Source organism: Bos indicus x Bos taurus, chromosome 5, assembly GCF_003369695.1.
Source record: "Bos indicus x Bos taurus breed Angus x Brahman F1 hybrid chromosome 5, Bos_hybrid_MaternalHap_v2.0, whole genome shotgun sequence".
Lineage (NCBI taxonomy): Eukaryota > Metazoa > Chordata > Mammalia > Artiodactyla > Bovidae > Bos > Bos indicus x Bos taurus.
The window spans coordinates 31,144,160-31,172,141 of NC_040080.1; the positions used below are offsets into that span (position 1 = coordinate 31,144,160).

General features: G+C 37.7%; 1 protein-coding gene across 6 annotated transcripts in view; it reads left to right on the forward strand.

Moving 5' to 3' along the window:
* Positions 1-25,593, forward strand: part of SLCO1C1 (solute carrier organic anion transporter family member 1C1) — an 81,683-nt gene extending 56,090 nt beyond the window's left edge. For 5 of the 6 annotated variants that reach the window (XM_027541473.1, XM_027541476.1, XM_027541474.1 and 2 more), the window contains 6 exons: positions 6,304-6,499; positions 10,494-10,659; positions 13,886-14,070; positions 16,154-16,218; positions 23,289-23,406; positions 24,924-25,593. In XM_027541473.1, coding sequence (XP_027397274.1) covers positions 6,304-6,499; positions 10,494-10,659; positions 13,886-14,070; positions 16,154-16,218; positions 23,289-23,406; positions 24,924-25,146 — 953 coding nt within the window. In that variant the 3' untranslated portion in view covers positions 25,147-25,593. Of the gene's footprint in view, positions 1-6,303; positions 6,500-10,493; positions 10,660-13,885; positions 14,071-16,153; positions 16,219-23,288; positions 23,504-24,923 lie in introns of all 6 variants that reach the window. The other variant, XM_027541478.1, reaches the window with a different exon arrangement.
* Positions 25,594-27,982: the final 2,389 nt, after the last annotated feature.

Consider the following 27,982-nt stretch of genomic DNA (forward strand, 5'->3'; position numbering starts at 1 on the left):
GGTGAGGGACAGAGAAGCCTGGCATGCTGCAGTCCATGGGTTGCAAAGAGTCGGACACGACTTGGTGACTGAACAACAACAAGCTCAGCCTGCCTGATATTTGGATAAATATAAATGTTGATTTCAAGAGAAAATATATAAAATAAATTGAAACAAATTACAGATGCCAGCAATAAATTATGGCTAATATTTCCATCTGAAATATTCAGATGGTAAACGTTTTAAGAGCAGCACAGCTTATGATGTGAGTGGAAAAAGTGTGCAATGAAGAAATCAGACTGATATTTCTACCTCATTAAATGGCTCAAAAATACCTAAGATGAAAGAAAAGAAGCTTTGGGAGGTGAGAAGCGCATCTCATCTGCTTTTCAGGAACTTTGCCACCAAACTGGCCCTGCATGGATGACGCACAGATCCTAGGGAACTTGAAAAGGAGAACCAAACTGACAATATATTTGAAAAGTCCTACTAATCTTTTTTTGAATCATGTTATAATTTAGTCATCCTGAAATTGAGAAAGATATTCTGGAGAAATAGCTTTTATGCACATTTTAATAAAAATTCACCTATGTAAGAAACAAAGGATTCTATCATGAGCATAGTTCTTCCCTTGAGGGTTTGATTGAAGGGTGAGAGGCATGAACAAACAAGCTAACAGGCAATTGTGATAAGTACCAAGGCTGCCTCTAGGACCCCACACAAGAGCTTCAGACTGAGGGAGAAAGGGGGTTCTGATGACCACGTCATGTGCCCTGGTATCAGATGCATCCTCTGGAGGCATGATATGGCTGGTAGAGGATGTGATAGGTGCTCTAATTAGGGGAAGGCCAGAGTACTTTGGTGGAGGAGGAAATGGCAACCTACTCCAGTATTCTTACCTGGGAAATCTCAGGAACAGAGGAGCCTGGTGGATTGCAATCAATAGTGTCACAAAGAGTCAGACACAACTGATCATGCATGCATGCAAAGTACTCTGGATGAACAAGCATAACCTTGGAGTCAGAATTATCTGGGAGATGATGCTATCTGAATTAAGAGCAAAAGGATAGGGAGGTGTTTAAAGAAGAATGCATGAGAACAGGGATGGAGATTGGGGAGGACGCTGCGTCAGAGTTAGCAAATATTCTTGAGCAGAGAGACCTACAAGCAAGAGAACACATTAAATGCTCTGCAAGTTTCAAGAGAACACAAGCCTCTAAAAAAGAGGTCAGTCTAGAGAGGATATTCCTGATTATTAACAGTCTGTTCTGAGGGAGAAATATCCCTAGAATTCCTTTATTCCCAGGCTATTCTAAGCCAGATGGAGTGCTGGAAAGTCAGTGGAATTTATTTAGCACAACATGTTGCTCAGGCCAAAGAGTGTATTTTGTGCCATTGCTTCTGATGTCCCAGGCAGGATGGGCACTTTACAAAATAAATTTCTTTTTTATTAAAGTACAGTTGATTTTTAATATTGTTTCAGAGATTCTACAGCACAGAGATTCAGTTATACATTATATATACATATATATATATTCTTCAGATTCTCTTTCCGTATAGGTTATTATAAAATATTGAATATAGTTCCCTATGCTATACACTAGGTCCTTGATTATCTATTTTCTATATAGGAGTATGTATATGTTAATCCCAACCTCCTAATTTACACCCCCCCCCACTTTCCTTTTCCCTTTGGTAACCATAAATTTGTTTCTATGTCTGTGAGCTTGTTTTGGAAATAAGTTCATTTGTATATATTTTTTTAAATTCCACATACAAGTGATATTGAATGGGATTTATCTTTCTCTGTCTGGCTTACTTCATTTAGGGTGATAATCTCTAGGTCCATCCATGTTGCTGCAAATGGCATTATTTTGTTCTTTTTTATGGTTGAGTAATAGTATCTCATTTCATTCATGAGTAATTTCATTTCATTCATGAGTAGTAGTATTTCATGCTGGGAGAAATATCAATAACCTCAGATATGCAGATGACACCACCCTTATGGCAGAAAGTGAAGAAGAACTAAAGAGCCTCTTGATGAAAGTAAAAGAGGAGAGTGAAAAAGTTGGCTTAAAGCTCAACATTCAGAAAACTAAGATCATGGCATCCAGTCCCATCACTCCATGGCAAATAGATGGGAAACAGTGGCTGACTTTATTTTTCTGGGCTCCAAAATCACTGCAGATGGTGACTGCAGCCATGAAATTAAAAGACGCTTACTCCTTAGAAGGAAAGTTATGACCGACCTAGACAGCATATTCAAAAGCAGAGACATTACTTTGCCAACAAAGGTCCATCTAGTCAAGGCTATGGTTTTTCAAGTAGTCATGTATGGATGTGCTGCTGCTGCTGCTGCTAAGTCACTTCAGTCATGTCCGACTCTGTGCGACCCCATAGACGGCAGCCCACCAGGCTCCCCCGTCCCTGGGATTGTCCAGGCAAGAACACTGGAGTGGGTTGCCATTTCCTTCTCCAAAGCATGAAAGTGAAAAGTGAAAGTGAAGTCACTCAGTCAGATCCGACTCTTAGCGATCCCATGGACTGCGGCCTACCAGGCTTCTCCGTCCATGGGATTTTCCAGGCAAGAGTACTGGAGTGGGGTGCCATTGCCTTCTCCTGTATGGATGTGAGAGTTGGAATATAAGGAAAGCTGAGTGCAGAATAATTGATGCTTTTGAACTGTGGTGTTGGAGAAGACTCTTGAGAGTCCCTTGGACTGCATGGAGATCCAACCAGTCCATCCTAAAGGAGATCAGCCCTGAGTGTTCATTGGAAGGACTGATGTTGAAGCTGAAACTCCAATACTTTGGCCACCTGATGCAAAGAGCTGACTCATTTGAAAAGACCCTGATGCTGAGAAAGATTGAGGGCAGGAGGAGAAGGGAACAACAGAGGATGAAATGGTTGGATGGCATCACCAACACAATGGACATGGGTTTGGGTGGACTCTGGGAGTTGGTGATGGACAGGGAGGCCTGGCATGCTGTGGTTCATGGGGTTGCAAAGAGTCCGACACGACTGAGCAACTGAACTGAACTGAACTGAATAGTATTTCATGGTTTTTCTCTGTGTGTGTGTACATACGTATGTGTATATATATATATATATATATTTTTTTTTTTTTATATCACATCTTTATATATTTATCCACTGAGAGACAATTAGTTTGCTTCCATTTCTTGGCCATTGTAAATGGTGCTGCAATGTATACTGGGGAGCAATGTATCTTTTAAAATTATGGTTTTCTCTGGATATATGCCCAGAAGTAGGGTTTCAGGATCATATTGTAGATCTATTTTTAGATTTTACTGCTACTGCTGCTAAGTCGCTTCAGTCGTGTCTGACTCTGTGTGACCCCAGAGACGGCAGCCCACCAGGCTCCCCCGTCCCTGGGATTCTCCAGGCAAGAACACTGGAGTGGGTTGCCATTTCCTTCTCCAATGCATGAAAGTGAAAAGTGAAAGGGAAGTCGCTCAGTCGTGTCCGACTCTTAGCGACCCCATGGACTGCAGCCCACCAGGCTCCTTCGTCCATGGGATTTTCCAGGCAAGAGTACTGGAGTGGGGTGCCATTGCCTAAACGAACCCACATATTGTTCTCCATATGGCAGTTTACATTCTCACCAGCAGGGTAGGAGAGGTCCCTTTTCTCCACACCTCCCCCGACCCCCAGCCTTTGTTATTTGATGATGGTCATTCTGACCAGTGCGAGGTGATACCTCATAAGAATTTTGATTTTCATTTCTCTAGTAGTTAGTGATGTGGAGCATATTTTCCTGTGCTTTTTGGTCATCTGTATGCCTTCTTTAGAGAAATGTCTATTTAGACCTTCTGCCCATTTTTTGCTTGGGTTGTGTAGAGTTTTTTTTTGTTTTTTTTTTTAATATTGAGCTGTATGAGCTGTTTGTCATAAAAAGTAAAGTGAATGTAACTCAGTCGTGTCCGACTCTTTGCGATCCATGGAATTCTTCAGGCCAGAATACCGAGTGGGTAGCCTTTCCCTTCTCCAGGTGATCTTCCCAACCCAGGGATCAAACCTAGGTCTCCTACTTTGCAGGCAGAGTCTTTACCAGCTGAGCTACAAGTGAAGCCCATTTGTCATAAGAAAGAACAAAATTTTGCCATTTGCAGCAACATAGACGGACTTGGAGGACAACATGCTAAAAAAGTGAAGCCAGACAGAAAGATAAATATTGTATGATATCACGTATCTGTGGAATCTAAAAAATATAACAAACTAGTGAATAAGATAAAAAAGAAGCAGACTCACAGATACAGAGAACCAACCAGTGGTTACCAGTGGGGAGAGGGAAGGGGATAGGAGCAATATAGAGATAAGGGATTTTTAAAAAGGGGGAGTTATTATGGGATTATCTAAAATCACATTGTGTGAACCCTTCAAAAACTGTAAAGCACTATGGAATTTAAATACTCTTTAATTCAAATAAACAAACTTTCAAGTTAAAATCATCATCAGCCAGTATCTCTTAGCTGATGTTCAGCTCTTCAGGGGCCCAATGCACAATCTCTGCCATTTGCACAGCCACAAACCTCAGTTCAGCTGAAGAAGCAAAAATGAACATCTCTTCTTTTTTCGGTTTCACCAATTTCATATCGTGCCCCCTTCAAGGTGGGTAATTTCTAATGTGATCAGTTTAATGCTAACTTAATGCATAGTCATTAAGATGAAACAAAATATCCTTTTTAAAATCATCTATCAATACATGAAGAAAACACTTTTTAAAATAATATAATAGCTAACCAAGTATCACTATATATTTGATGTTTTAGACTCTATGAAACTTAGTTAAGTGACTAGATATATAAATCAGAAAATAAAGAAAGAAAGGAAAGGAAGAAAGGAAGTTATTTTGCATCTATTATCACTGTATGTCAGTATTTTTAATTTTTTAACACAAATTTCAATGTGAGTCAGAAAAGGATACTTGTAATTATTGTTTACGTCAGCAGATGCTGGCCAAGGTTTATACAAACTTCAGCCCTTTTATTACATGAAAGAAATGTGTTATCTCAAAATCTCAAGTTACATCAGTAATTGATGAGTAGATAATATGAGAAATAGATTCTAATTCACAGAGAAGTTTAACATTGGGTACCTGATTACCTTTCCCTACAGTTATTTACCAATTCACAGTCCAACCAAAGAGCTTCTTTCTACATCTTTCCTAACACAGAGGTGTTCCACTTTCCCCAACCCCAACATTTTCATCTTTGTCTCATAGATGGAAATGTTCGTAATAACCTAATTGAATGATGTTTTGTGCAAGATATTAAGCTAATAACTTTTCATGCCATTTAATCACTTTAAGGGCACTATTATTAGTTCCATATTATATGTGAGGAGTCAGTTTTAGAGAAGCTCAGAGAATTACTTGCAGTTGCACAGCTATTTAAGTTGTGGAACTGAGATTCAAAGAGCTGGGTCTTTGGGATCCAAACTCTTAATCACTTTGTTGAACTTTTTCCTAGTATTGCTTTTTAAGTCACACTTATTTGACTACTAGTGAGATTGAACATCTATTTATGAAGAATTCTATCTCCAAATCCCCTTGAAGGAGAGTCAGTTTAACACAGTTATTGAAAGCATTTAACTTGATAACAGCCTCCTGGATTCATATCTGGCTTTTCCACTTACTAACCACAGCCATAAACAAACTGCTCTCTGCAATAAAGATAGCATATGCCTATCTTCTAAGGTTGTGGTAAAGAGTAGATGTGATAGATAATGTATCAAATGCTTAACTAAGTGACTGGTACAATGTAAGCAAATTAAAAAAATATGAAAGGTACCTAATAATATGTTATTGTTCATGCTGTAAGAAAGCATATCAAACTAAAAGGCTTGGCAATAAGAGCAAATATTGTTGGGGTCAGAAAATAGAACCAGGACTGTTTTTGTGCTTGTCTGTTTATTCCTTACGGTCTATGTGCCTATTATTCTTTCATTCACAACCTTAAAAAGCATTATAATCATCTAATTGCCACCTGATTGCACCTGTTATTCCTGGGATTAAACCAAAAAGACCAGATTCATTGACTGATTTCATGTTTATTGATTTCAAACCCTATGCTAGACACTGTGATAGGCAGAACCCTGGGTCTGTCAGCTGTGTTATCATTAATATAAAAGCTACATGTTAGTGGCTGAATAGTTCTGTAAACTTAAATTGACCAAGTAGTCTAATAATACGTTAAAAACTATTATTACACAGTTTCATACAATCCCTTAGAAAGTTTGGGTGAATGTACTCAGATTTCTTTTAGAGGTTCACAAATGTGACACATTTTTCTTTCTCCTCAGGGCTCATCAACATACCTGCAGTGGCCCTTGGAATATTCTCCGGGGGAATAGTTATGAAAAAATTCAGAATCAGTATTCGTGGTGCTGCAAAACTTTACTTGGGATCATCGGTCCTTGGGTACCTCCTATTCCTTTCTCTGTTTGCACTGGGCTGTGAAAACTCTGATGTGGCAGGATTAACTATCTCCTACCAAGGGTATGTTTACTTATTAAGTAATCAGAGATCAGCTTGGTTAATCAAATTAATTATTATGTTTCAAAATAAGATAATATAAATTATTAAGAATCATAGCTAAGGAATTATTTTATTGTGGAAGAATGGACAATGCTTATAACGTGGAAGCTGTTATTGTCACCAAAATCTGTCATTTCCTTTGAATCTGAAAGTGGAAGCAAATATTAAAAAATACCAAATCCACATCTTTCTTTAGGGAAGCAACCTGATAGTCGAAAATACAGACCTTGAATTTTGCTTCTCTATTCTTAGTGAAGTGATACTGTATGAGTTATTTAATCTAGCCTCAATGTTAGTATTTTAAAAACAGAAATAATAACTACCTTTCAAGGTTTTGTAAGGCAAGATAATGGAGAAGGCGATGGCACCCCACTCCAGTACTCTTGCCTAGAAAATCCCATGGACAGAGGAGACTGGTAGGCTGCAGTCCATGGGGTCGCAAAGAGTCAGACACGACTGAGCGACTTCACTTTCACTATTCACTTTCATGCATTGGAGAAGGAAATGGCAACCCACTCCAGTGTTCTTGTCTGGAGAATCCCAGGGACGGGGGGAGCCTCATGGGCTGCCATCTCTGGGGTTGCACAGAGTTGGACACAACTGAAGTGACAGCAGTAGCAGCAGCAAGGCGAGATAATACACATGAAAGGGATTAGCACTTACCCAGCACAAAATTGAAGTGTCATTCTTGGAAACAATTGTAGTTTTTTTTTTCCTTTGAACACCTAGATACTTAGAAAACTGGAATGGTTTCTATGCTACACTTTATAGTCTTTGTCATTCAAGTCAAGGGAAATTGAAGGCGAAAATGGCTATCCCTCAACCCGGTGACGAACATGCAGCTCTTTGCAGTAGATCACGGGAGTATTTACTGATGCTTTTAGATTTATGCCATTCTGTGTGGGGGTAGCAATTAGATTTCTAAGTTTCCAGAGTCTAAAAGCTGGGTCTTGAAGAAACTACTTCATCCTTCCCCTTCAAGAGTCCTTGCTATCACTCTGTCTCTGCACCCGAGTTCCCAGAGACAGTTCTCTTCATCCTTCTACCTATCTATATGTCATTTGTTTAAAAAAAAAAAAAAAAAGTATTGAGCTGCTACAGGTTGCCAAGCCAGCCTCCCTGATTTTATCTGCCTGGCTACTAAAACTCTACCTGTTGGCTCACAGGTCAACCATCCTGATAATATATTCTGTTTCCTGATGATTCAGTTGCTTCTTGCTCACTGCTTGCTCTCCAGCCTCTTTCCACATTTATCTGTCTGGTGTTCATGTTCCAACACCTTCATTAACCTAGCTTCTCCTGTTGTTACATACATACTCAGTCATGTCTGACTCTTTGCAACCTCATGGACTACAGCCCACCTGGCTCCTCAGTCCTTGGGACTTTCCTGGCAAGAATACTGAAATGAGTTGCCATTTCCTCCTCCAGGGGATCTTCCCAACTCAGGGATTGAACCCACATGTCTTGCATTGCAAGCAGATTCTATACCACTGAGCCACAAGGGAAGCCCACATCAATTATACTTTTTGTCCTCTAAAGTGTTCAGGAAAATTAGTGAATGCAAAGTTCATATAACATTGCTTCTGGGAGTTGTCACAGCAAGAGTTAGACTTAACAGAGTGTATTGTTGCCTTGGTAACATTGAACAATATAGATCAAGAATGTTAGTTATAAACAGGAATTGCAAGAAGATTCTGGAGAGAGTAGAAGTCCTGTGCCATGTTTTCCTATTCCTAAGATCCTCATGGTGGATGGACAGTGGTCAAGTACTTTATATTTTGGAATTTAACAAACACCTTACCTTTTTATCATCTCACTTCTATCTTAAGATGCCTTTATGAAGTTTTGTTACCCTCATTTAAAGAACTGAGATTAGAAAGTTTAACTTCCTTCCAGTACAATGTTTTTTTCTATTGCATTGTGCTATCTCTAAGCCAAAAGCAAATACAGAAGTAGACAACAGACAAATTTTGAGATTTACATTAAAAATATACTCAGATGATAATAAGATTCAATATTCTTAAACAAACAAAAAAACTTCATTGAGTACTAGGTCCCTGAAAGCAGTTCTCCTTGAAAGACTGTAAGTACCGTGTAATAATGCTATCGTTGTTTAAAACTCCTCTTCTGAAATTGCTTTCCATATTTTTAAGAATATTCTCAACAACGGCAAGGATTTAACCTCCAAAACTATCTTTGTTATTGGAAGCAACCAAAGAAAAGGCAACATCTCTGGAGAAATCTCTCCCCTCCCACCACAACTATTTTGAAAGAAAAATCTCATAAATATAAACTTTCTGGCATATTTTATAAAGCTAATAATTAAAATTTTAAATAATGACTCTACTGTCAACACATTCTTCAGAAAACATATATGCAATTAATTTCTGCTTCAAGATTGTCCTAAGTGATAAATTTAATGTTACCTTCAGCAATATAAAAGAATTGACTATATAAAATAAACATGCTCTCCAGGGTTTATCCAGAATTTCTTTGTTCCACAATGTTGGTTTGATTCCAGACATTCATTCAGGATCAATACAGAGAAGCTTTAGATATGATAGTGCAAGAAATTTCTCTTCTGCAATGATGAGAATTAAGTCTGATGCCCAAGACAAGAACTTAGAATCCAGAGTCCTGGAAGGGTTTGTCACTGACAAACACTGTGAATTTGAGCAAGTAATCTGCCTACTTTGACCCTGAATTTCCTGATTTTCCCAATAAGAAGTTAACCTAGATCATCCCCACTGTTCTTTCGGCTCTAATCTTCTGTTATCTTGGCTCTACAGTATCCATAGTGGCCTGATTCTAAGTTTTCAAAGACGCACATTTGTACTTTCAGATACAGCAAAACAGTCTCAGTTAAAACTTCATGATTTGGGAGAATGGCAATGAAACATGTAAAATATCATGTAGGAAACGAGTTGCCAGTCCAGGTTCGATGCACGATGCTGGATGCTTGGGGCTGGTGCACTGGGACGGCCCAGAGGGATGATATGGGGAGGGAGGAGGGAGGAGGGTTCGGGATGGGGAACACATGTATACCTGTGGCAGATTCATTTTGATATTTGGCAAAACTAATACAATTATGTAAAGTTTAAAAATAAAATAAAATTAGAAAAAAAAAAAAAAAACTTCATGCCTTAGAGAAGAGAATAAGATAAAATATCCCTGGGTGACTTCTTAGGAGACCTAGTTAAATAGCCTCTCATTCTGCTAGAAGAAATCTCAAAAGTATTTTGTCTTTACATTTGGGGTGACCAAATCCATAGTAGTTCTACAAGATGGAATATTGTATGAGAGTTTGTTATTATATTGATACATAGTAAGAGTAATGTCATAAATTGCTCTTGAAGTTTATTCTGTTTTTCTATTTTGATAATTTTTTTCCAAATGCATCATAATATAGAAAAATATTGTAACATTCTAGAGTCAGTTGTTGCTGCTGCTGCTGCTAAGTTGCTTCAGTCGTGTCCGACTCTGTGCGACCCCCATAGACGGCAGCCCACCAGGCTTCCCCGTCCCTGGGATTCTCCAGGCAAGAACACTGGAGTGGGTTGCCATTTCCTTCTCCAATGCATGAAAGTGAAAAGTGAAAGTGAAGTCGCTCAGTTGTGTCCGACTCTTAGCGACCCCATGGACTGCAGCCTACCAGGCTCCTCTGTCTGTGGGATTTTCCAGGCAAAAGTACTGGAGTGGGGTGCCATTGCCTCAGCCAAGACAAGAATATCATGTAAAGTGGTAAACCTCTAAAGGTAATGATCAAAAGAAAGCTGTCTAAGAGTCAATTCACATTTAATGATGAGAAGCTGGTTTTTCTGATGACAGTTGTGTTCCCCCCAGGCAAAATTTGTTGGCATTGCCATTTACATACCCAAGAACATTGATTTTTGAAGTTATTAGGGTACTGCCTACTAAAAGGTAACATTTTATATCGTTACATTTTTTTTTCCAGAACCAAACCTGTCTCTTATCATGAACGAGCTCTCTTTTCAGATTGCAACTCAAGATGCAAATGTTCAGAGACAAAATGGGAACCCATATGTGGTGAGAATGGAATCACGTATGCATCGGCTTGTCTTGCTGGTTGTCAAACCACCACCGGGAGTGGAAAGACTACTGTAAGAAACCTTCTCTAAAGTGTGTGCCCCTGGGTGTGCAACAGTGCTTAACTATACAACCCTATGGGGGCTCAGGGACCAACCCAGGAGCAGACCACATTGATAGAATCCATGCTGTTTACTCTGCCTTTGTTCTTTTGTGCGGCGACAGGAAATAAAAGCATCACTAGTAGAATTACAGTTGTTGGAAGAATTGGGGTCAGAATGAGAATAATGAAACAGGCTGGACGAACTTTGTAATTATGTAATCTAGTTCTCTTATTTTACTAGTAAGGAATATTAGCCTCAAATGAGAAACTCTCAGCCATAAGATCATTTAATAACATCTGCCTTGGGCTCCATGTCTCCTGATCCCATGACCAGTGGTCCTTGCAGGTTTTGGAGGACAGGACAAATAGAGGCCAGTATAAGGAAGGTTAGCCCAAAAAGTCTAGACCCAGGGGTCAGAAATCCAGAGGAGGCTGATGGTTCTGAGACAGCTCTGCCTGAGATATCAAGCCAATTTGTGTAATGATGAAAAGAGTAGATGGCTGGAATCAAGGATTCCTATAGAATGTAAGAGGAAGACAGGGTTGGAAATACAGGTAGAAAACCAGTTGTGAAGAGTATCATGTACTTCAATTAAGTGTACTATGTACTTCATTAACAGATTCATTCTTCTAATCACACCTTTACAGCCCTGTCCCTAACAGACTCTTCCTTATACTCATTGTGTATAAGCCACAGTGGTCAGATGGCTTTCTGCTTGTGACTGATGAAATCTACCCATATTTGATAGCCCCAGAGAGCTGAAAATTAAACCACACATATATTTACGTATTCTTATCCACTAGATTAAGAATGCTTGGGCAACCACTTCTATAGACAGTCTCATGCTTGTTGATTTTCCATTTACTGTTATTTTGACATTTTATTCAGAGAAGAATGGATTGGTCTCTAGCAACACTGATATTAAGACCACCCACCCATCTGAAATCTGAGCTTTAACATTCCCTTCCTTTTCTTCCTTCTTGTCTTTCCTCCACCCAACCCCCAAGTTTGGCCACTATACTCTTTGGCCTAAACCACTTGAAGGATTTTCTTTTCTTTTACTTTGGATTTGCTTTTTTTAAATTGAAGTATAATTGATTTACAATGTTGTGTTAATTTCTGCAGTACAGCAAAGTGATTCAGTTATATATACATTCTTAAAATAGTTTTCCATATGATTTATCATAGGATATAAATATAGTTCTCTGTGCTATACAGTACGACCTTGTTGTTTATCCACCCTATATATAAAAACTTACATCTGCTAACCCCAGCCCCTACTCTATCCCTTCCCCAACACCCTCCTCCCTTGGCAACCGCCAATCTGTTCTCAATGTCCATGTTTCTGCTTCATAGATCGTTGAATTTTTGTCATATTTTAGAGTCCACATGTATGTGGTAACATATAGTACTTTTCTTTCTGTTTCTGATTTAACTTTATTTAGTGTGATAATCTCTAGTTGCACTGAAAGTTCTTTCTTAACTGGAGCTTCCATTTATTGAAAATGTTGCATGCCAGGGACTAAGGGAAGTGCTTTAATAAAATATTTAGACATCATAATACTCAAGTGATTGGGTATTATTTTACTTATTTTGCTCATGTGAGAATTAAAGCATTAAGATATAAGGAATCTGCCTAAACTTATGTATCTGGTGAGAGGCAAAGTCAAGATTCAAAAGCTTTTTACCTGACACTCAAAACAAAATAAAAAATCCTATATTGCTATTCCTCTTTGAAAAGGAAACACCACTATTATTTCATTTTTTACCTAAAAATTCACAAAGTCTTTTGTAATAAAAAAAAATGACAACTCATTACATGTACACATTCACACATGAAACTTACAGAAATAAACAATGAGAGATTATGAAAGTTGCCTCTTTATCCAAGATTTAGTTGGGTTTTACTTATCAAGGTTTTTCTTTCCTTCTCATAATCACTATATATTCTTTGATATCTTCAAACTGTGCCCATTTATTTAACAAATTTTTACTAAGCACTTAAATTGAGGGCCTATTGTTAAGCCTACATGTACAATGATAGGAGAAGGCAGTGGCAACCCTCTCCAGTACTCTTGCCTGGAAAATCCCATGGACGGAGGAGCCTGGTAGGCTGCAGTCCATGATGTCGCTAAGAGTCAGACACGACTGAGCGACTTCACTTTCACTTTTCACTTTCATGCATTGGAGAAGGAAATGGCAACCCACTCCAGTGTTCTTGCCTGGAGAATCCCAGGGATGGGGAAGCCTGGTGGGCTACCGTCTATGGAGTCACACAGAGTCGGACAAGACTGAAGTGACTTAGCAGCAGCAGCAGCAGCAGTACAATGATAACAAAGCAAAGAGTTTCTGCCAGAAGTTATATTCTAGTGGGGATATGTAGTTTAGAATTAAATGGTTATATAATATCTTGATAAAAAGTAATAAATGCTGTGAGGAAAACAAGTTAGAATAACAGTGTGGAGAGATGGAGGTACTGTTTTGAATGGGTGGTTTTGAAAGCTCTCTCTAATGAACTATCTGAGCAGAGACCTGAAGTGTATGTGCCAACCATGTAACCCCCTAGAAAAATTACCCAACAGAGAAAGCAGGAAGACCATGAGGCCTGCCTGGACTCACAACGTTTGAGGGCTGGCAAGGGTCCCCTGAGAACTCATGAAGTAGAGGGAGAAGGGGAAGATCACGGAGCAATGAGATCAGAGTGGGATTGAGGAAGTGCATCGTGGATAGTGTGGAAGCCGCTCTAAGGACTTGGGATTTTATCCAAGTACAATGAGAAGCCATTGGAAAGTTGAGAATAGTGAAGCAATCTGACTGCCATTTTTAAAGTCTCAATTGGGTTATTGGAGAAAAGAGACCAGAGCCAGGTAAGAGTAGAAACAGGTCAAGCACAAAGAGACCATGGTGGCTTAGATTTAGATGTGGTAGGAGGAAGGTAAGGTAGCATTGGATTTGGTGAGATTTGCTTAGAGATGTTCAGTAGGATCAATAGTTTGTAGACCATCTGCTCTTTGGGTACTGAAATGTTTTCTCTCTCGATTTCACTTTGCTTGATACAGTCTAACACAGAAAAATAAAATTTTCCCCACTATTTGTGTTATAAATGTATACTATAAAATCATTTAAAATAAATTTTTGTCTTTAATGTTATATACTATTTACCTCCATAATTGGATTTTTCCCTACTGTGTTACAGATATTTAATAACTGTACCTGTGTGGGACTTGCAGCCTCAAAATCAGGAAATTCCACAGGCATGGTGGGCAGATGTCAAAAAGATAATGGATGTGCCAAAATGTTTCTGTATTTCCTCGTAATTGCAGTCATCACATCCTATACTTTGTCTGTAGGCGGGATACCTGGATACATATTGCTTCTGAGGTGAACCTTGAATCTCCTGCCCCAATTTTAATAGAAGACACCCCGTGACCATCTACAGCGGTGACTTCCAACGCTGCTCTGTGGAGTCATTGTGATTCCTTACAGCACTCTCAGGAAACTTGTTCCACTTTTATGCTTTTCTCCCTTTAGGTTTTTATTCCAAAATGTGGTTGGATAGGAATTTTTTCTATTGTAATATAATTTATGCTTGAACATTTTTTTATTGGCTCTCCTCTCACAAATCAATGCAATATACACATAAATTTAGATGTTAAAATACTAGTTTTATAACGAGTATTCTCAGTGGTAAAAGTTTCCTCCTCTTTGAATTAGTATTGGAATTTTTACTGTTATACAACTGATCAAAATCACATAAAGGTATTACAAATTGTTAAACATGAAAAGTCACTGTTTATTGTAAGTCAATCTTTTATGAGATGGATTAGGTGACTGAAATTAATTCACACATCAAAGGATTATTTTTCTAAATGAAGCTAATCAAAATAGCATATATATTTTTAATTTCCCACAGCTTATATTATAGAAATTGATTAGGAATATTTATATAAAATAGGACCAAACATCCACAAATCTGTTTTCATAAAAGGGTTTTTTAAAAATTATTTATTAGTTATTAAATTTTGGGCTGTGGCACAAGGCATGCAAGATCTTAGTTCCCCAAACATGCATCCCCTTCCCTAGATCACCAGGGAAGCCCCTCATAAAAGGATTTAATGGGAACATAAGATCTTGGTGCTTTCAAATGGAAGCATAGGTTTAGTGGGAAAGCATTACACCAGAAGTCTCAGACCAGGATCATTCTCCGCAGGTACCTGTTTCTTCAACCTTTTCTTATGTAGTGCCAAGTAGTCACCTGGGCCTCATGAATAAACAGGTGAACAGAGGAAGAGTTTTCCTCACCACCAGCCCATAAATGAACCACACTTTATTTTGATGCTAGAAAGAAACATGTTTGCTTAAAGGAGAAAAGTTGTAATTTTTGATTATTTTAAAGCAGAGATTAAATATTACGCGTATGAAGAATTTACTACCATGGTCAACACTCAGTAGTTATCATATATCCTCATGGTTATTGCTATTAAAATCCATCAGTTCAAGCTACATGTGCATACAAGGTCGCTATGTTGTCTCCAGCTCGGACACCTCATGGACTATAGCCTACAAGGCTTCTCTGCCCATGGGAGTTCCAAGGCAAGAATGTTGGAATGGGTTGCCACTTCCTTCTCCAGCAGAACTTCCCAAGCCAGGGATCGAACCAGGATCTCCTGCATTGACAGGCAGATTCTTTACCACGACCAGGAAAGTCCCAATTCAAGTTATACAGTCATTTTATTAAAGATGCTCCTGTTATTTTAGACAATCTTGTACATGGCTGGTAAATTCAGATCCACACTACTTACCAAAAGCACTCAGCATGTCACAGTGATTTTAATTTAACTTAAGTCAGTAGGGTCCCATGGTTTTAAACCAAAACCCACAAAAACTAGCTATAGTTCATTAATCCTTTATTGTGCCCCATAATCTTACAAATTGTTAGAATTATTCCCTGTCTTTGCTACTGTACTAATAAAATTTGATTTTACTTTACCTAACACCATTTGAATATGTCATGTAAGTGATTTATCTTTTAGAAATATTAACTAAAAATCCAATACATTGCATATAATGGAACATGGCTTCTACATAATTTGCTTTCCCTATGCTAGAATATGTGTATTCTCCATAAATGCTACTTGAATTCTGAGATTCTACATTCAGTAGCCAAAAAAAAATAATAATAATAATGACTAAATTAAAAAAAATATTATACAAAAAAGATTTGTGGATGTTTGGTCCTATTTTCTTTCCTAACCAATTTCTATTATATAAGCTGTGGGAAATTAAAAATACATACAATATTTTGATTAGTTTAATTTTAGAGAAACCTAGTGGTAATCCTTTGACATGTGAATTAATTTCAAAGTAACCTAATCCACCTCATTAAAGACTGATTTATAATAAACTGACTTTACTATATGCTTTAATGTACTATTTTTTGTAATAGTGCGTTTATTGTTTATAGGTGTATTAAACCACAACTTAAGTCTTTTGCCCTGGGTATCTACACCTTAGCAGTAAGAGTTCTTGGTAAGTATAATCTATGCTTAAATTGCTGTAGCCATTATATTTTAATTGTCTTCTAAATATTTTTACAGAATTATGACACATAACTAAATGATGTAGGTAGTAGATTCATGTTCTTCTAATTTTCTTCCCCCCTTTATGTCTTTCTTCTCTCCCTCTTTTCCAAGAATACTCTCTTCCTTTTTTCCAGAAATATTTATTGAGAATCAATGATGTACCCATAATAAAGTGATCTTATGAGAGTAATGACATTTTTTATAACAATCTTGCCTCTTCTATAGTACTAATCTAGTCTCAAAAAACCCATTGCTATTATAAAAGAGCCCTCTGAAAGGAAAGCAAAAAATGAATCAGTAAGAAAATCTGAATTCTAAATGTAATTTCTTAAATTATTAAATGAAAGGAATTCTTTTGAGCTACTTTCAATGCTAGGATATATCACTGGTAGAAAGATCATTCAAACAGTCAAAGCAGTATGGCTTGGAGTTCAATTTCTTAAATGTAATTGGAATGATTTTTTATGACTATTAGAATTTTCAATATTCATTAGTTAAAACCTACAGAAAACAGAGTGAATAAGTCAAATTAGGTTTCGTCCTTCAAGAGTTTATATTCTAAAGAAGAAAGGGAAACCATTGAAAACATTCCTCTGGGCTTCCCTGGTGGCTCACACAGTAAAGAATTTGCCTGCAATGAGAGACTTGGGTTTGATCCCTGGGTTGGAAAGATTCCTGGAGGAGGGCATGGCAACCCACTCCAGTATTCCTGCCTGGAATATCCCCATGGACAGAAGAGCCTGGTGGGCTACATTCCATGGAGTCGCAAAGAGTTGGAGACGACTGAGCGACTGAGCGACTGAGCACAGCACAGCAATTTGACAGAGAGGAGCTACTTGGGAGAAAAATAAAAATTCAGAGTTTTAAATAAATGGGTTTATGTAACTTGGGATATAAAAAGGATATAAAAGGATATCTGATATAAAAAGGGATATATGCAAAGATACCATATAATCCTTGGAAAACAATAAAAATGGAGGTTTATGCCATCATAGTTGGCTCAAATTCTCAATATTAAAACAGAGATTATCTAGAAAAAAGGTTATTGAGTCTGAAGTACATCCCAGGCTGTAATTAGTCTATTTACCTCCTTTTGGGAACATAGAGGTAACCACAGTGTGAAACATATCTTAAAGAAATAATTCATAAAGTTGACCCCATAAAATGAAAATACATTTAATCATATATGATATCATTTATTGCTGTTATTTAGTTGCTATATCATATCCAACTCCTTAGTGACCCCATGGACTGTAGCCCTCCAGACTCCTCTGCCCATGGGTTTCTCCAGCAAGAATACTGGAGTGGGTTGCCCTGCCCTCCTCCAGGGAATCTTCCCAACTCAGGGATCAAACCCATGTCTCCCGTGTTCGTGCACTGGCAGGCAGATTCTGTACCACCGAGCCACCTGGGAAGCCCCATGTATCATTTATATATAGAACCTAAAAAATGAAGCAAACTAGTTAATATAACTCCCCAAAAGGCAGACTCAGATATACAGAACTAATGGTCACCAGTGATAGGGGGCAATATTGGGGTGAGGGAGTGAGATGTAAACTACTGGGTGCAGGATAGGCTCAAGGGTCTATTGCATAACATGGGAAATATAGCCAATACTTTGTAAATACTGTAAATTAAAAGGAACTTCCAAAAAATAAAAATATAATTAAAAATGAAAAAATAGCATAAAGAAAATGAAAAACTACATATGGTATTTTTTTTACAATCTATATAACAGATGAGTGGCTAACATCCTATTATATGAAGAATGCCTAGGTACTGAAAAAAAAAAGATCAAAGCTCTAAGAGAAAAGTGGCAGCATCGGTTTAGTTGCTAAGTCGTGTCCGACTCTTGCGACCCCATGGACTGAAGCCTGCAGGCTCCTCTGCCCGTGGGATTCTCCAGGCAAGAATACTGGACTGGGTTGCTATTTCCTTCTCTAGGGGATCTTCCCAATCCAGGAATTGAACCCAGGTCTCGTATATTGCAGGCAGATTCTTTACTGACTGAACTGTGAGAGAAGCCCAAAAGTGGGTAAAAGATATAAACAACCTGTTTCACGGAAAAATAAATGGATACGTCTTAATATATAAAAAGATGGTCAAGGCCCCTCATAAGAAGAAGAGTACAAACTAAAGCTATGCTAAGATACTGATTCTTACTTGACAGACAGGAAAATCACCAAATGTTGTTTGTTACGTATTATAATACAAATAGAAAATCGATACACTCATACATTGCTATTGTGAAAATTATACTATTGCTGGAGAAGGACATTTGGCAATAACTAAAAAAATTACATCTAGATTTATGTTTTGACCTAGCAATCCTACTTCTAGCAATTGATGCCTAAAAATGACCTCGTGAAAGTTTGAATTGTAATCTTACGGAGGGTCCAATCATTGTGGCATTATTTATAATAGTAAAAGGCTACAAGCAGTCTAAATGTACATCAATATTAGACTGGTTAAATAAACTATAGTAAACCCACATAAGGGAATACTTTACAGCTGTATGGACAAATGGGGAAAAAATCTCTAATGTTACCAAGTTTATTAGTCAGTACAGACTGTCATAATAACAATACACCATGGACTGAGGGGCCTAAACAATAGAAGTTACTGCCTCATAGTTCCGAAGGCTGCCAAGTCCAGGATCAATGTGCCAACAGACTGGTGTCTGGTGAGACCTCTCTTCCTGATATGTAGATGGCTACCTTCTCACTGTGCATTCACACAACCTTTTCTCTGTGCGCAGACAGCAGTCTTTGGTCCCTCTTCCTCTTCTTATAAGGACAGTATATACACTACGATGCATAAAATGGGCTTCCCAGATGGTGCTAGTGGTAAAGAACCTGTCTGCCAATGCAGGAGACATAAGAGATGCAGGTTCAATTCCCGGGTTGGAAAGATCCCCTGGAAGAAGGCATGGCAACCCACTCTGGTGTTCTTGCCTGGAGAATCCCATGGACAAGGGAGCCCAGCAGGCCACAGGCCATAGGGTCGAAAAAAGTCAGACATGACTGAAGGACTTAGCATGCACGAATGTAGAAAATAGATAACTAATGAGAGCCTGAGGGCTTCCCTGATAGTTCAGTTGGTAAAGAATCTGCCTGCAATGCAGGAGACCCCAGTTCAGTTCCTGGGTTGGGAAGATCCGCTGCAGAAGGGATAAGCTACCTACTCCAGTATTCTTGGGCTTCCCTTGTGGCTCAGCTGGTAAAGAATCTTCCTGCAATGTGGGAGACCTGAGTTTGATCCCTGGGTTGGGAAGAACCCCTGGAGAAGGGAACAGCTGCCCACTTCAGTACTCTGGCCTGGAGAATCCCATGAACTACAGTCCATGGGGTCATAAAGAGTAGGACACAACTAAATGACTTTCACTTTCAATGAGAACTTACTGTATAGCACAGATATACTGTATAGCAGATATATATACAGATATACTGTATATTCTGTATAGCACAGAACTTACTGTATAACTCTACTCAGCGGTCTGTGGTGACCTAAATGGGAAGAAAATCCAAAACATACAGCTGATTCATTTTGCTATCCAGCAGAAACTAACACAACTTTGTAAAGAAACTATATAATAATTTTTTTTGTTTAATGGCAGCCTCCCTATCAGATTAGGGCTTCACTCTTACGACTTCATTTAACCTTGATTATCTCCTTAATTATTTTGCTTCCACATGCAATCATATTGGGAGTTAGGACTTCAACTTATAAATTGTGGAGAGACACAATTCATAACAAATGATCTCCAGGATATGCGACTAAGTTTAAGAAAGCAAAATGTAAAAAATTGTATACAGTATGATACATTTGGTGTAAGTATAGAAAGGTGAAAATATTATACACACGCACAGGTATTCATATTTGCTCTTGTTAACAAGAAACAATGGAAGCATAAACTAAAAATGAATAATAATTTTTTTTAAGTTGCCTGTTAGGGAAGAAAGAAAAAAACAGGGGGAGAGAACAGGATGGAAATGAGACTTTGTAAATATAGTTGTCGTATAATTTTTAGTTTGAAAGAATACAAAAACTTTATATCGTTTTAAATAATTAAAAGAACCAAAAAAATTCTTAAAACAAATCAAAACTAACTGTATATTACAGGATGAAAAACCATATAGAAAAAACATTAAACTACATGAAAAACAGAATTACTATGAATTCCCCATTGCTTCAGTACATTTTATAGTATTGTTTTTTATAGTAACTTTAGCATTGTTATGTTAAAGCTATTATATATTTTAAGATAAAGCAGATGTTATGTTAATATCATTAGGAATCAATATTTTCAGCATAATAGAAAAGTGATAAAAGCATAAAATATTGTAAGTAAAATTCATTAATTTAAACTTAAAATGTCAATATGAATTCATACGGTTTTATTTCAAAATAATGTGTATTTTACAACTCTGTCTCCTGAAAAATCTAGAATCTATTTAGCCCAGGAGACATGAGCACCCATAGCAATGAGTCCGTGGTATCTAAATATCATTGCTCAATAAAGAAACCATAGGACCTTGGAAAACTGACCCAGGTCTAGGTTAGAAAATACATACTGTGATTGTGGGACAACTTTTGGTGCAAGAAAGTGAGAAAGCTATCACAGGGGCATGTCAAAAGGACGCAGGAACAACCTGAGGGCCTTGGTCCAGTATGGAATTTAGAAAGATGGTAACAATAACCCTGTGTACGAGACAGCAAAAGAGACACTGATGTATAGAACAGTCTTATGGACTCTGTGGGAGAGGGAGAGGGTGGGGAGATTTGGGAGAATGGCAATGAAACATGTATAATATCATGTATGAAACGAGTCGCCAGTCCAGGTTCGATGCACGATACTGGATACTTGGGGCTGGTGCACTGGGACGACCCAGAGGGATGGTATGGGGAGGGAGGAGGAAGGAGGGTTCAGGATGGGGAACACAGGTATACCTGTGGCAGATTCATTTCGATATTTGGCAAAACCAATACAATATTGTAAAGTTAAAAAATTAAATTAAATTAAAAAATACTATTATATTAATATATAACAATCATTGTAATAGCTGCAATGTCTCAAAATACACTGAATAAAAAAAGATATAAATTTGTAATGATACCTAAGTAATTTTGAAGAATACTGGGACACTAATTCATTATTCTTAAAACAGGAAAGAATTGAACATTTACCCTGCCTTCCTTCTACTAATTGTATTTCAAAGTAACCAAGTAAATAATGATGAAGATAAGTTATTTTATAGAGAAATCTTAAATTATTTACACAAGAAATAATATAATTTTGAGAAATCTGTTTTGCAAACTTATCAATATTTGCTAAAAGCTATCGACAGAATGATCTCTGTTTGTTTCCAAGGCAAACCATTCAATATCACAGTAATCCAAGTCTATGCCCCAACCAGTAATGCTGAAGAAGCTGAAGTTGAACGGTTCTATGAAAACCTACAAGACCTTTTAGAACTAACACCCAAAAAAGATGTCCTTTTCATTATAGGGGACTGGAATGCAAAAGTAGGAAGTCAAGAAACACCTGGAGTAACAGGCAAATTTGGCCTTGGAATACGGAATGAAGCAGGGCAAAGACTAATAGAGTTTTGCCAAGAAAATGCACTGGTCATAACAAACATCCTCTTCCAACAACACAAGAGAAGACTCTAAACATGGACATCACCAGATGGTCAACACCGAAATCAGATTGATTATATTCTTTGCAGCCCAAGATGGAGAAGCTCTATACAGTCAGCAAAAACAAGACCAGGAGCTGACTGTGGCTCAGACCATGAACCCCTTATTGCTAAATTCAGACTTAAATTGAAGAAAGTAGGGAAAACCACTAGACCATTCAGGTATGACCTAAATCAAATCCCTTATGATTATACAATGGAAGTGACAAATAGATTTAAGGGCCTAGATCTGATAGATAGAGTGTCTGATGAACTATGGAATGAGGTTCGTGACATTGTACAGGAGACAGGGATCAAGAGCATTCCCATAGAAAAGAAATGCAAAAAAGCAAAATGGCTGTCTGAGGAGGCCTTACAAATAGCTGTGAAAAGAAGAGAAGCGAAAAGCAAAGGAGAAAAGGAAAGAAAGATATAAACATCTGAATGCAGAGTTCCAAAGAATAGCAAGAAGAGATAAGAAAGCCTTTTTCAGCGATCAATGCAAAGAAATAGAGGAAAACAACAGAATCAGAAAGACTAGGGATCTCTTCAAGAAAATCAGAGATACCAAAGGAACATTTTATGCAAAGATGGCTCGATAAAGGACAGAAATGGTATGGACCTAACAGAAGCAGAAGATATTAAAAAGAGGTGGCAAGAATACACAGAAGAACTGTACAAAAAAGATCTTCACGACCCAGATAATCACGATGGTGTGATCACTGACCTAGAGCCAGACATCCTGGAATGTGAAGTCAAGTGGGCCTTAGAAAGCATCACTATGAACAAAGTTAGTGGAGGTGATGCTTTTGAACTGTGGTGTTGGAGAAGACTCTTGAGAGTCCCTTGGACTGCAAGGAGGTCAATTAGTCCATCCTAAAGGAGATCAGTCCTGGGTGTTCATTGGAAGGACTGATGCTGAAGCTGAAACTCCGATACTTTGGCCACCTCATGCGAAGAGTTGACTCATTGGAGAAGACTCTGATGCTGGGAGGGATTGAGGGCAGGAGGAGAAGGGGACGACAGAGGATGAGATGGCTTGATGGCATCACCGACTCGATGGGCATAAGTTTGAGTGAACTCCGGGAGTTGGTGATGGACAGGGAACCCTGGCGTGCTGTGATTCATGGGGTCACAGAAAGTCGGACACGACTGTGCAACTGAACTAAACTGAACAAAGAATGACTCTCAGAAACCACATTCTGTCCCAAATTCACTTCTTTGGAAATAGCAGGGCCTCTCCAGGAGACCAGAATGTGGTTTCTGAGAGTCATTCTTTGTAGGCTAACCAAAAAGATATGCATATATTTTTAATGGCAATTATTTGTTTTTCTCACAGCAGGAATCCCATCTCCCATATATTTTGGAGTTCTGATTGATACTTCATGCCTCAAGTGGGGATTTAAAAGATGTGGAAGTAAAGGATCCTGTAGATTGTATGATTCAAATGCTTTCAGGTATCGTATCAAACAATTTCCTAAATCTCATTGCTACCACATGCCAGGTTTGCAAGAGACAACCGGCACGAATAATCCTCACATAGTTTCATCATTTGTAAAGAAAAGGAGAATCTAATCCAGAAGTTTGTTCTGTGTTATAGAATAATTCTATTATCATCTGACCATTTGGCTATATCTTTTGTTTTCTTTCATTCTTAATCTTGACTCCCATCATTTAAAAAAGATAAGACAGAAGATTTCAGAATAGAGTAGGATTTTCAAAGTTTATGCACACAACTCAGTTAAGTCCCTGAAACTCAGAAGCATTTAGATTTAGGTCACATTTGGGGTTTAATTCTTTCCCCCCTGCCCCCGCCAAACTGAGCCAAACTGTCCCATTTACGTCAGATATAATCCCCCTGGGCAAGATTTGGATTTGGCTCTAAATCTGTCCGGCTTCTATTGCCAAACTGATGTTCAATTATTCCAGTACTTGAAATGCATAAAAGTAAAAGGTTTTCTCTATGTGTGTACGGGGTTGAGGGCATGGATTTTTCACTATGGTATCATTCAGTGCAATTCAGCAAACATTTAGTCCCCTTATTGCTTCAATGGCTTAAAAGCAAGGAGGACTTTTTTTTTTTTTTCCAATTTACATGCTGAGTATTCTCTAGAAAAATAAACAGTGCTAAACCCTGGAAGTTGGAAGTTGGATGTGAATTGAGCTGACCATCTCAAATAAATTTGCTTGACTTAATAGGCTTTGATGATATGTGAGAAATTTATGTTGGTCTTTGAAAGACACCTGATCTATGAGGAAAATTGGCACTTTATTCACATTTACCCAGGCTATATTTTCTGTAAAGACAATGTAACTCAGAGACTGTGAGTGTACATACAAGGTGACCAGCATGAATAATTCAACCTGTGCTTTCAGACTTTCATGTCTTATGATCTAATAGAACTAAAGGCTTCTCATGGAAGATACTGATGTAAACCTCTGGTTTGCTTAGGTCACTCTAGTGTACTGAGATCTCCAATTCCCCCTTAATGTCACTTCTTGCAGTTTTTCTGTAGGAGTGAATTTGGGCAAGTTTCAAGGGGAGGATAACCATATAATTTATCATTCAAATTTGGATATTTTTGACAAGGAAAGGGGGCAGATTGACCTGCGACAACACTAGCTGATGCTAGCTTATGCTGGGACTGTTCTAAGCAAACAGGTATATAGTCACCTGGTCTAAGGAAATAAGTTACAGAGAGGATGGAAAGGATTATATAATTAGCAGTAACTGAAAATGATGGTACTACTAAAAATTTGCTTTATATTAGCTTACTGCCTTCAATAGTCTGTCAAATGTTCACAGAAAGGCCTTTTATAGCCACTGAATCGGCATTCTTAAAGAAAACCATCCTCATGATAGTTTTACTGATATTGACTGATTTCATTGATATTGATATTTTGGGATATTATTATATTTTATTTAAAATTGGATAGCTACAATAATTAAGACTGAGATTCTGTCTTCTTCTAGACATATATATCTGGGACTAACCATGATGCTTGGCATAATGTCCATTTTCCTAAGTACTGCAGTGCTTTTCACTTTAAAAAAAAATTATGTTTCAAAACACCGAAGCTTCAGAACCAAGAGAGAAAGAACAATGGTGTCAACAAGAATCAGGAAGGAGAATTGTACTACAAGTGATCATTTGCTACAACCCAACTATTGGCCAGGCAAGGAAACACAACTTTAGAAAAATGGTGGTGACTTGAAGCCATGTTTTCTGATTTCTGGAAATTCTGCAAACCAATTTTAATCAGAAGGGTTTTAAGTGTGTGAATTCTTTCTCCTTTCAAAAAGCTGTCTACTTTGTTTTTGATACTGTACCTGATAACAAATATAATTAATCATGTTATAGAAGATGTAGATGGTAAAGTTAATCTTAAATGTTTTAATTTATAAACAAATTCCTTATATTATTTACTCATTCTGCTGAATTTTTTCTCTGCCCATTGACATATTAGCTGTACTTCTAGTAGAACAATTGTCAATTTAATTTAATGGCTGTATGTAATTTCCAAACTGACATACTTGCCTGGGATTAGAGAATACTTAAGGAGAAACATTAAACATTTTGCATGTGTGTTCAGTTACTCAGTTGTATCTGACTCTCTGCAACCCCACAGACTGTAGCCCGCCAGGCTCCTCTGGTCCATGGAATTTTCCAGGCAAGGCCTCTAGAGTAGGTTGCCATCATTTCCTATGCCAGGGGATCTTCCTGACCCAGGGACTGAACGTGTGTCTCTATTGTCTCGTGCACTAGTAGAGTAGATTCTTTGCTACCAGCATGACCTACCTAAGAAACATCATCCTTCAAATATCAACTCAATAATGATGTTTGGATAGAGTAAGAACATGTAGAGGAAGATTTCATTTTAAGCTCCTTTCTTTTGAAATACAGTAACTGATATAGATTACTATATCAATCTATATAGTATCTATTTGCTCTATCATTGCAAATGATCTTGGAGGATTCGAATTTTGAATTACTAACTCTTCTGCTGTTCATTATTTCTACTTTTTGTGTGAGATTTTTTTTAAGTGACCATAGTTGTGAAGTAATAAAATTTATATGCTTTCCTGTCCTTCTATGAATTTAATGGAGTAAAAAATATTGTTCATACTGCCCACATTTTAAAGTCTATAAGTAGCTCCAGACTTATGACTGTGACATGGTACTGATATATATTTGAAATTTCTGAAAATCTACAGTGAACTTATATATTATGATAGGAACACAGAGTGATGGGTTGGGTGGTGGTGGGTATGGTCCCTTTTGGTGCCCTTCCTGGCATCTGTCTCAAGGTTTCCGGATGGGGAGGTACCACTGGTACACCCTGCCATATAGTTCTCTGTCTGCAACTGAAAAAGTCAAGCCAGGCATTTCCTCTTGACTGACGTCCTGGTCTTGCTCTCACTAAAACTAGCAGATTCAGCAGTCCGCCATCTCTAATCTTCAGCTCTGCGATGTGTTACGTCTTCCTCTATCACAGCTGCACCCTGGGAGGGACCTGACCTTCCCAAGAAACACAGACTTAGGTAGATCCACCCCTCCCCACAAGTAAAGTCTTGTTCTTAGCAGCCTTCAGAAAACACAAACAGGGAACTCCCAACAACATGCCTTTTTGAAGTATTTCTTAGGAGACCAAGTTAAACAAAAAGGTCCAGCTGAGAAATGCAGTCACCTTACTCACATAGTTCAAGGATCATATAGTACAGACAAAAAGGTTTATAGTCTCTAAATTTCCCCCCTTATGTACCAGTCCTGAGAATATGATGAATGGAAAAAACCAGAGATGAAAAGTGTGGGGATGGAGAACAGAAAAAACTTCTTTAAATATATATTAATTTTTCCCTTTTATTTGAATTGGTGGTACAAGATTATTTCCTATTTTGCTATTTTTTTAAATGAACATAGACTGGTTTTGTTTCTAGAAGGCCTACTTTAAACCTGCTGCTGCTGCACTACTTTGTGAGCAAAAATCCCTTTTGTTGTCTCAGTATCAGTCTTACCCATAACAAATATTTACTGAATGGGTGAGTAGGTACACTTGTCAAGAGTTTTCTTTGTAGAGATGTAATTAAAATTCAAGTTCCTCATCCTGTCTCCCACATCCTCTTTATTTTTCAAAGCCTTTGTAGCAATATCCTGAAAAATAACTTCTTTGCAAGTAAATTTCTAAACAGGATCCTATCCAATGTACTCCTGAATGACTTGAAAAATAAAAATTAGCATAAAGGATATTTATAATGACTTTTTCATAAAAACACCAACTGTCAACAAAAAGCATATTTTTATGCATACCCATTACTTGAACAGTGGAATTATACATACTAAATTCAGCTGTATGGTATAGGAGGGTATCAATTAGGGTCAAAGTGAATTTAGTAAAAGGAACCTTGATGCTTTAGATGAGTAAATTCATCTGACAGAAGAAAAGAGATTTTTTTATGGCTCAGAAAATAAATGATTTTTTTTTTTTTTTGGACAAACCAAACCCCATTTCAGAGATTCTCTCAGCCCCAGGGCCAAATATTAGAGGTAAGGCCTTGACAGATGTGTGGGATCCCACAATTGCACCACTCTATTCATTTACTATACATTCATGATCCCTGGAGGTCACCAGCACCTTAAAAGAACATCTGATTCACTCTAACCTTCAGACAGGTAATGCTCTAGCAGTATAATTTTATAAATGGAGTGACTTAAATTGGATTAAATAACTTGCTCAAGGTGGAGGCAGTCACACTAATGCTGGCTTCTCCCATTATATTATGATACCTCTAAAGCAAATAATAAAAGCAAAAATATAAAACACCTAAAAATAGCTGGAAGAATGTTGTGACCATGCGAATTTAAGAAATCTTCACTTACTATAAATTTGTAGAGTCAGACATAAAAGGAGACTGAAAGAGCAAATTGACTGTAACATGTCTGGCTACAATTGTTATAACAATTTTAAGTATAACAATTAATATTAATTAATTAAACACTCTCTTTACCTGTGCTAAATGCTTTAGACACATTA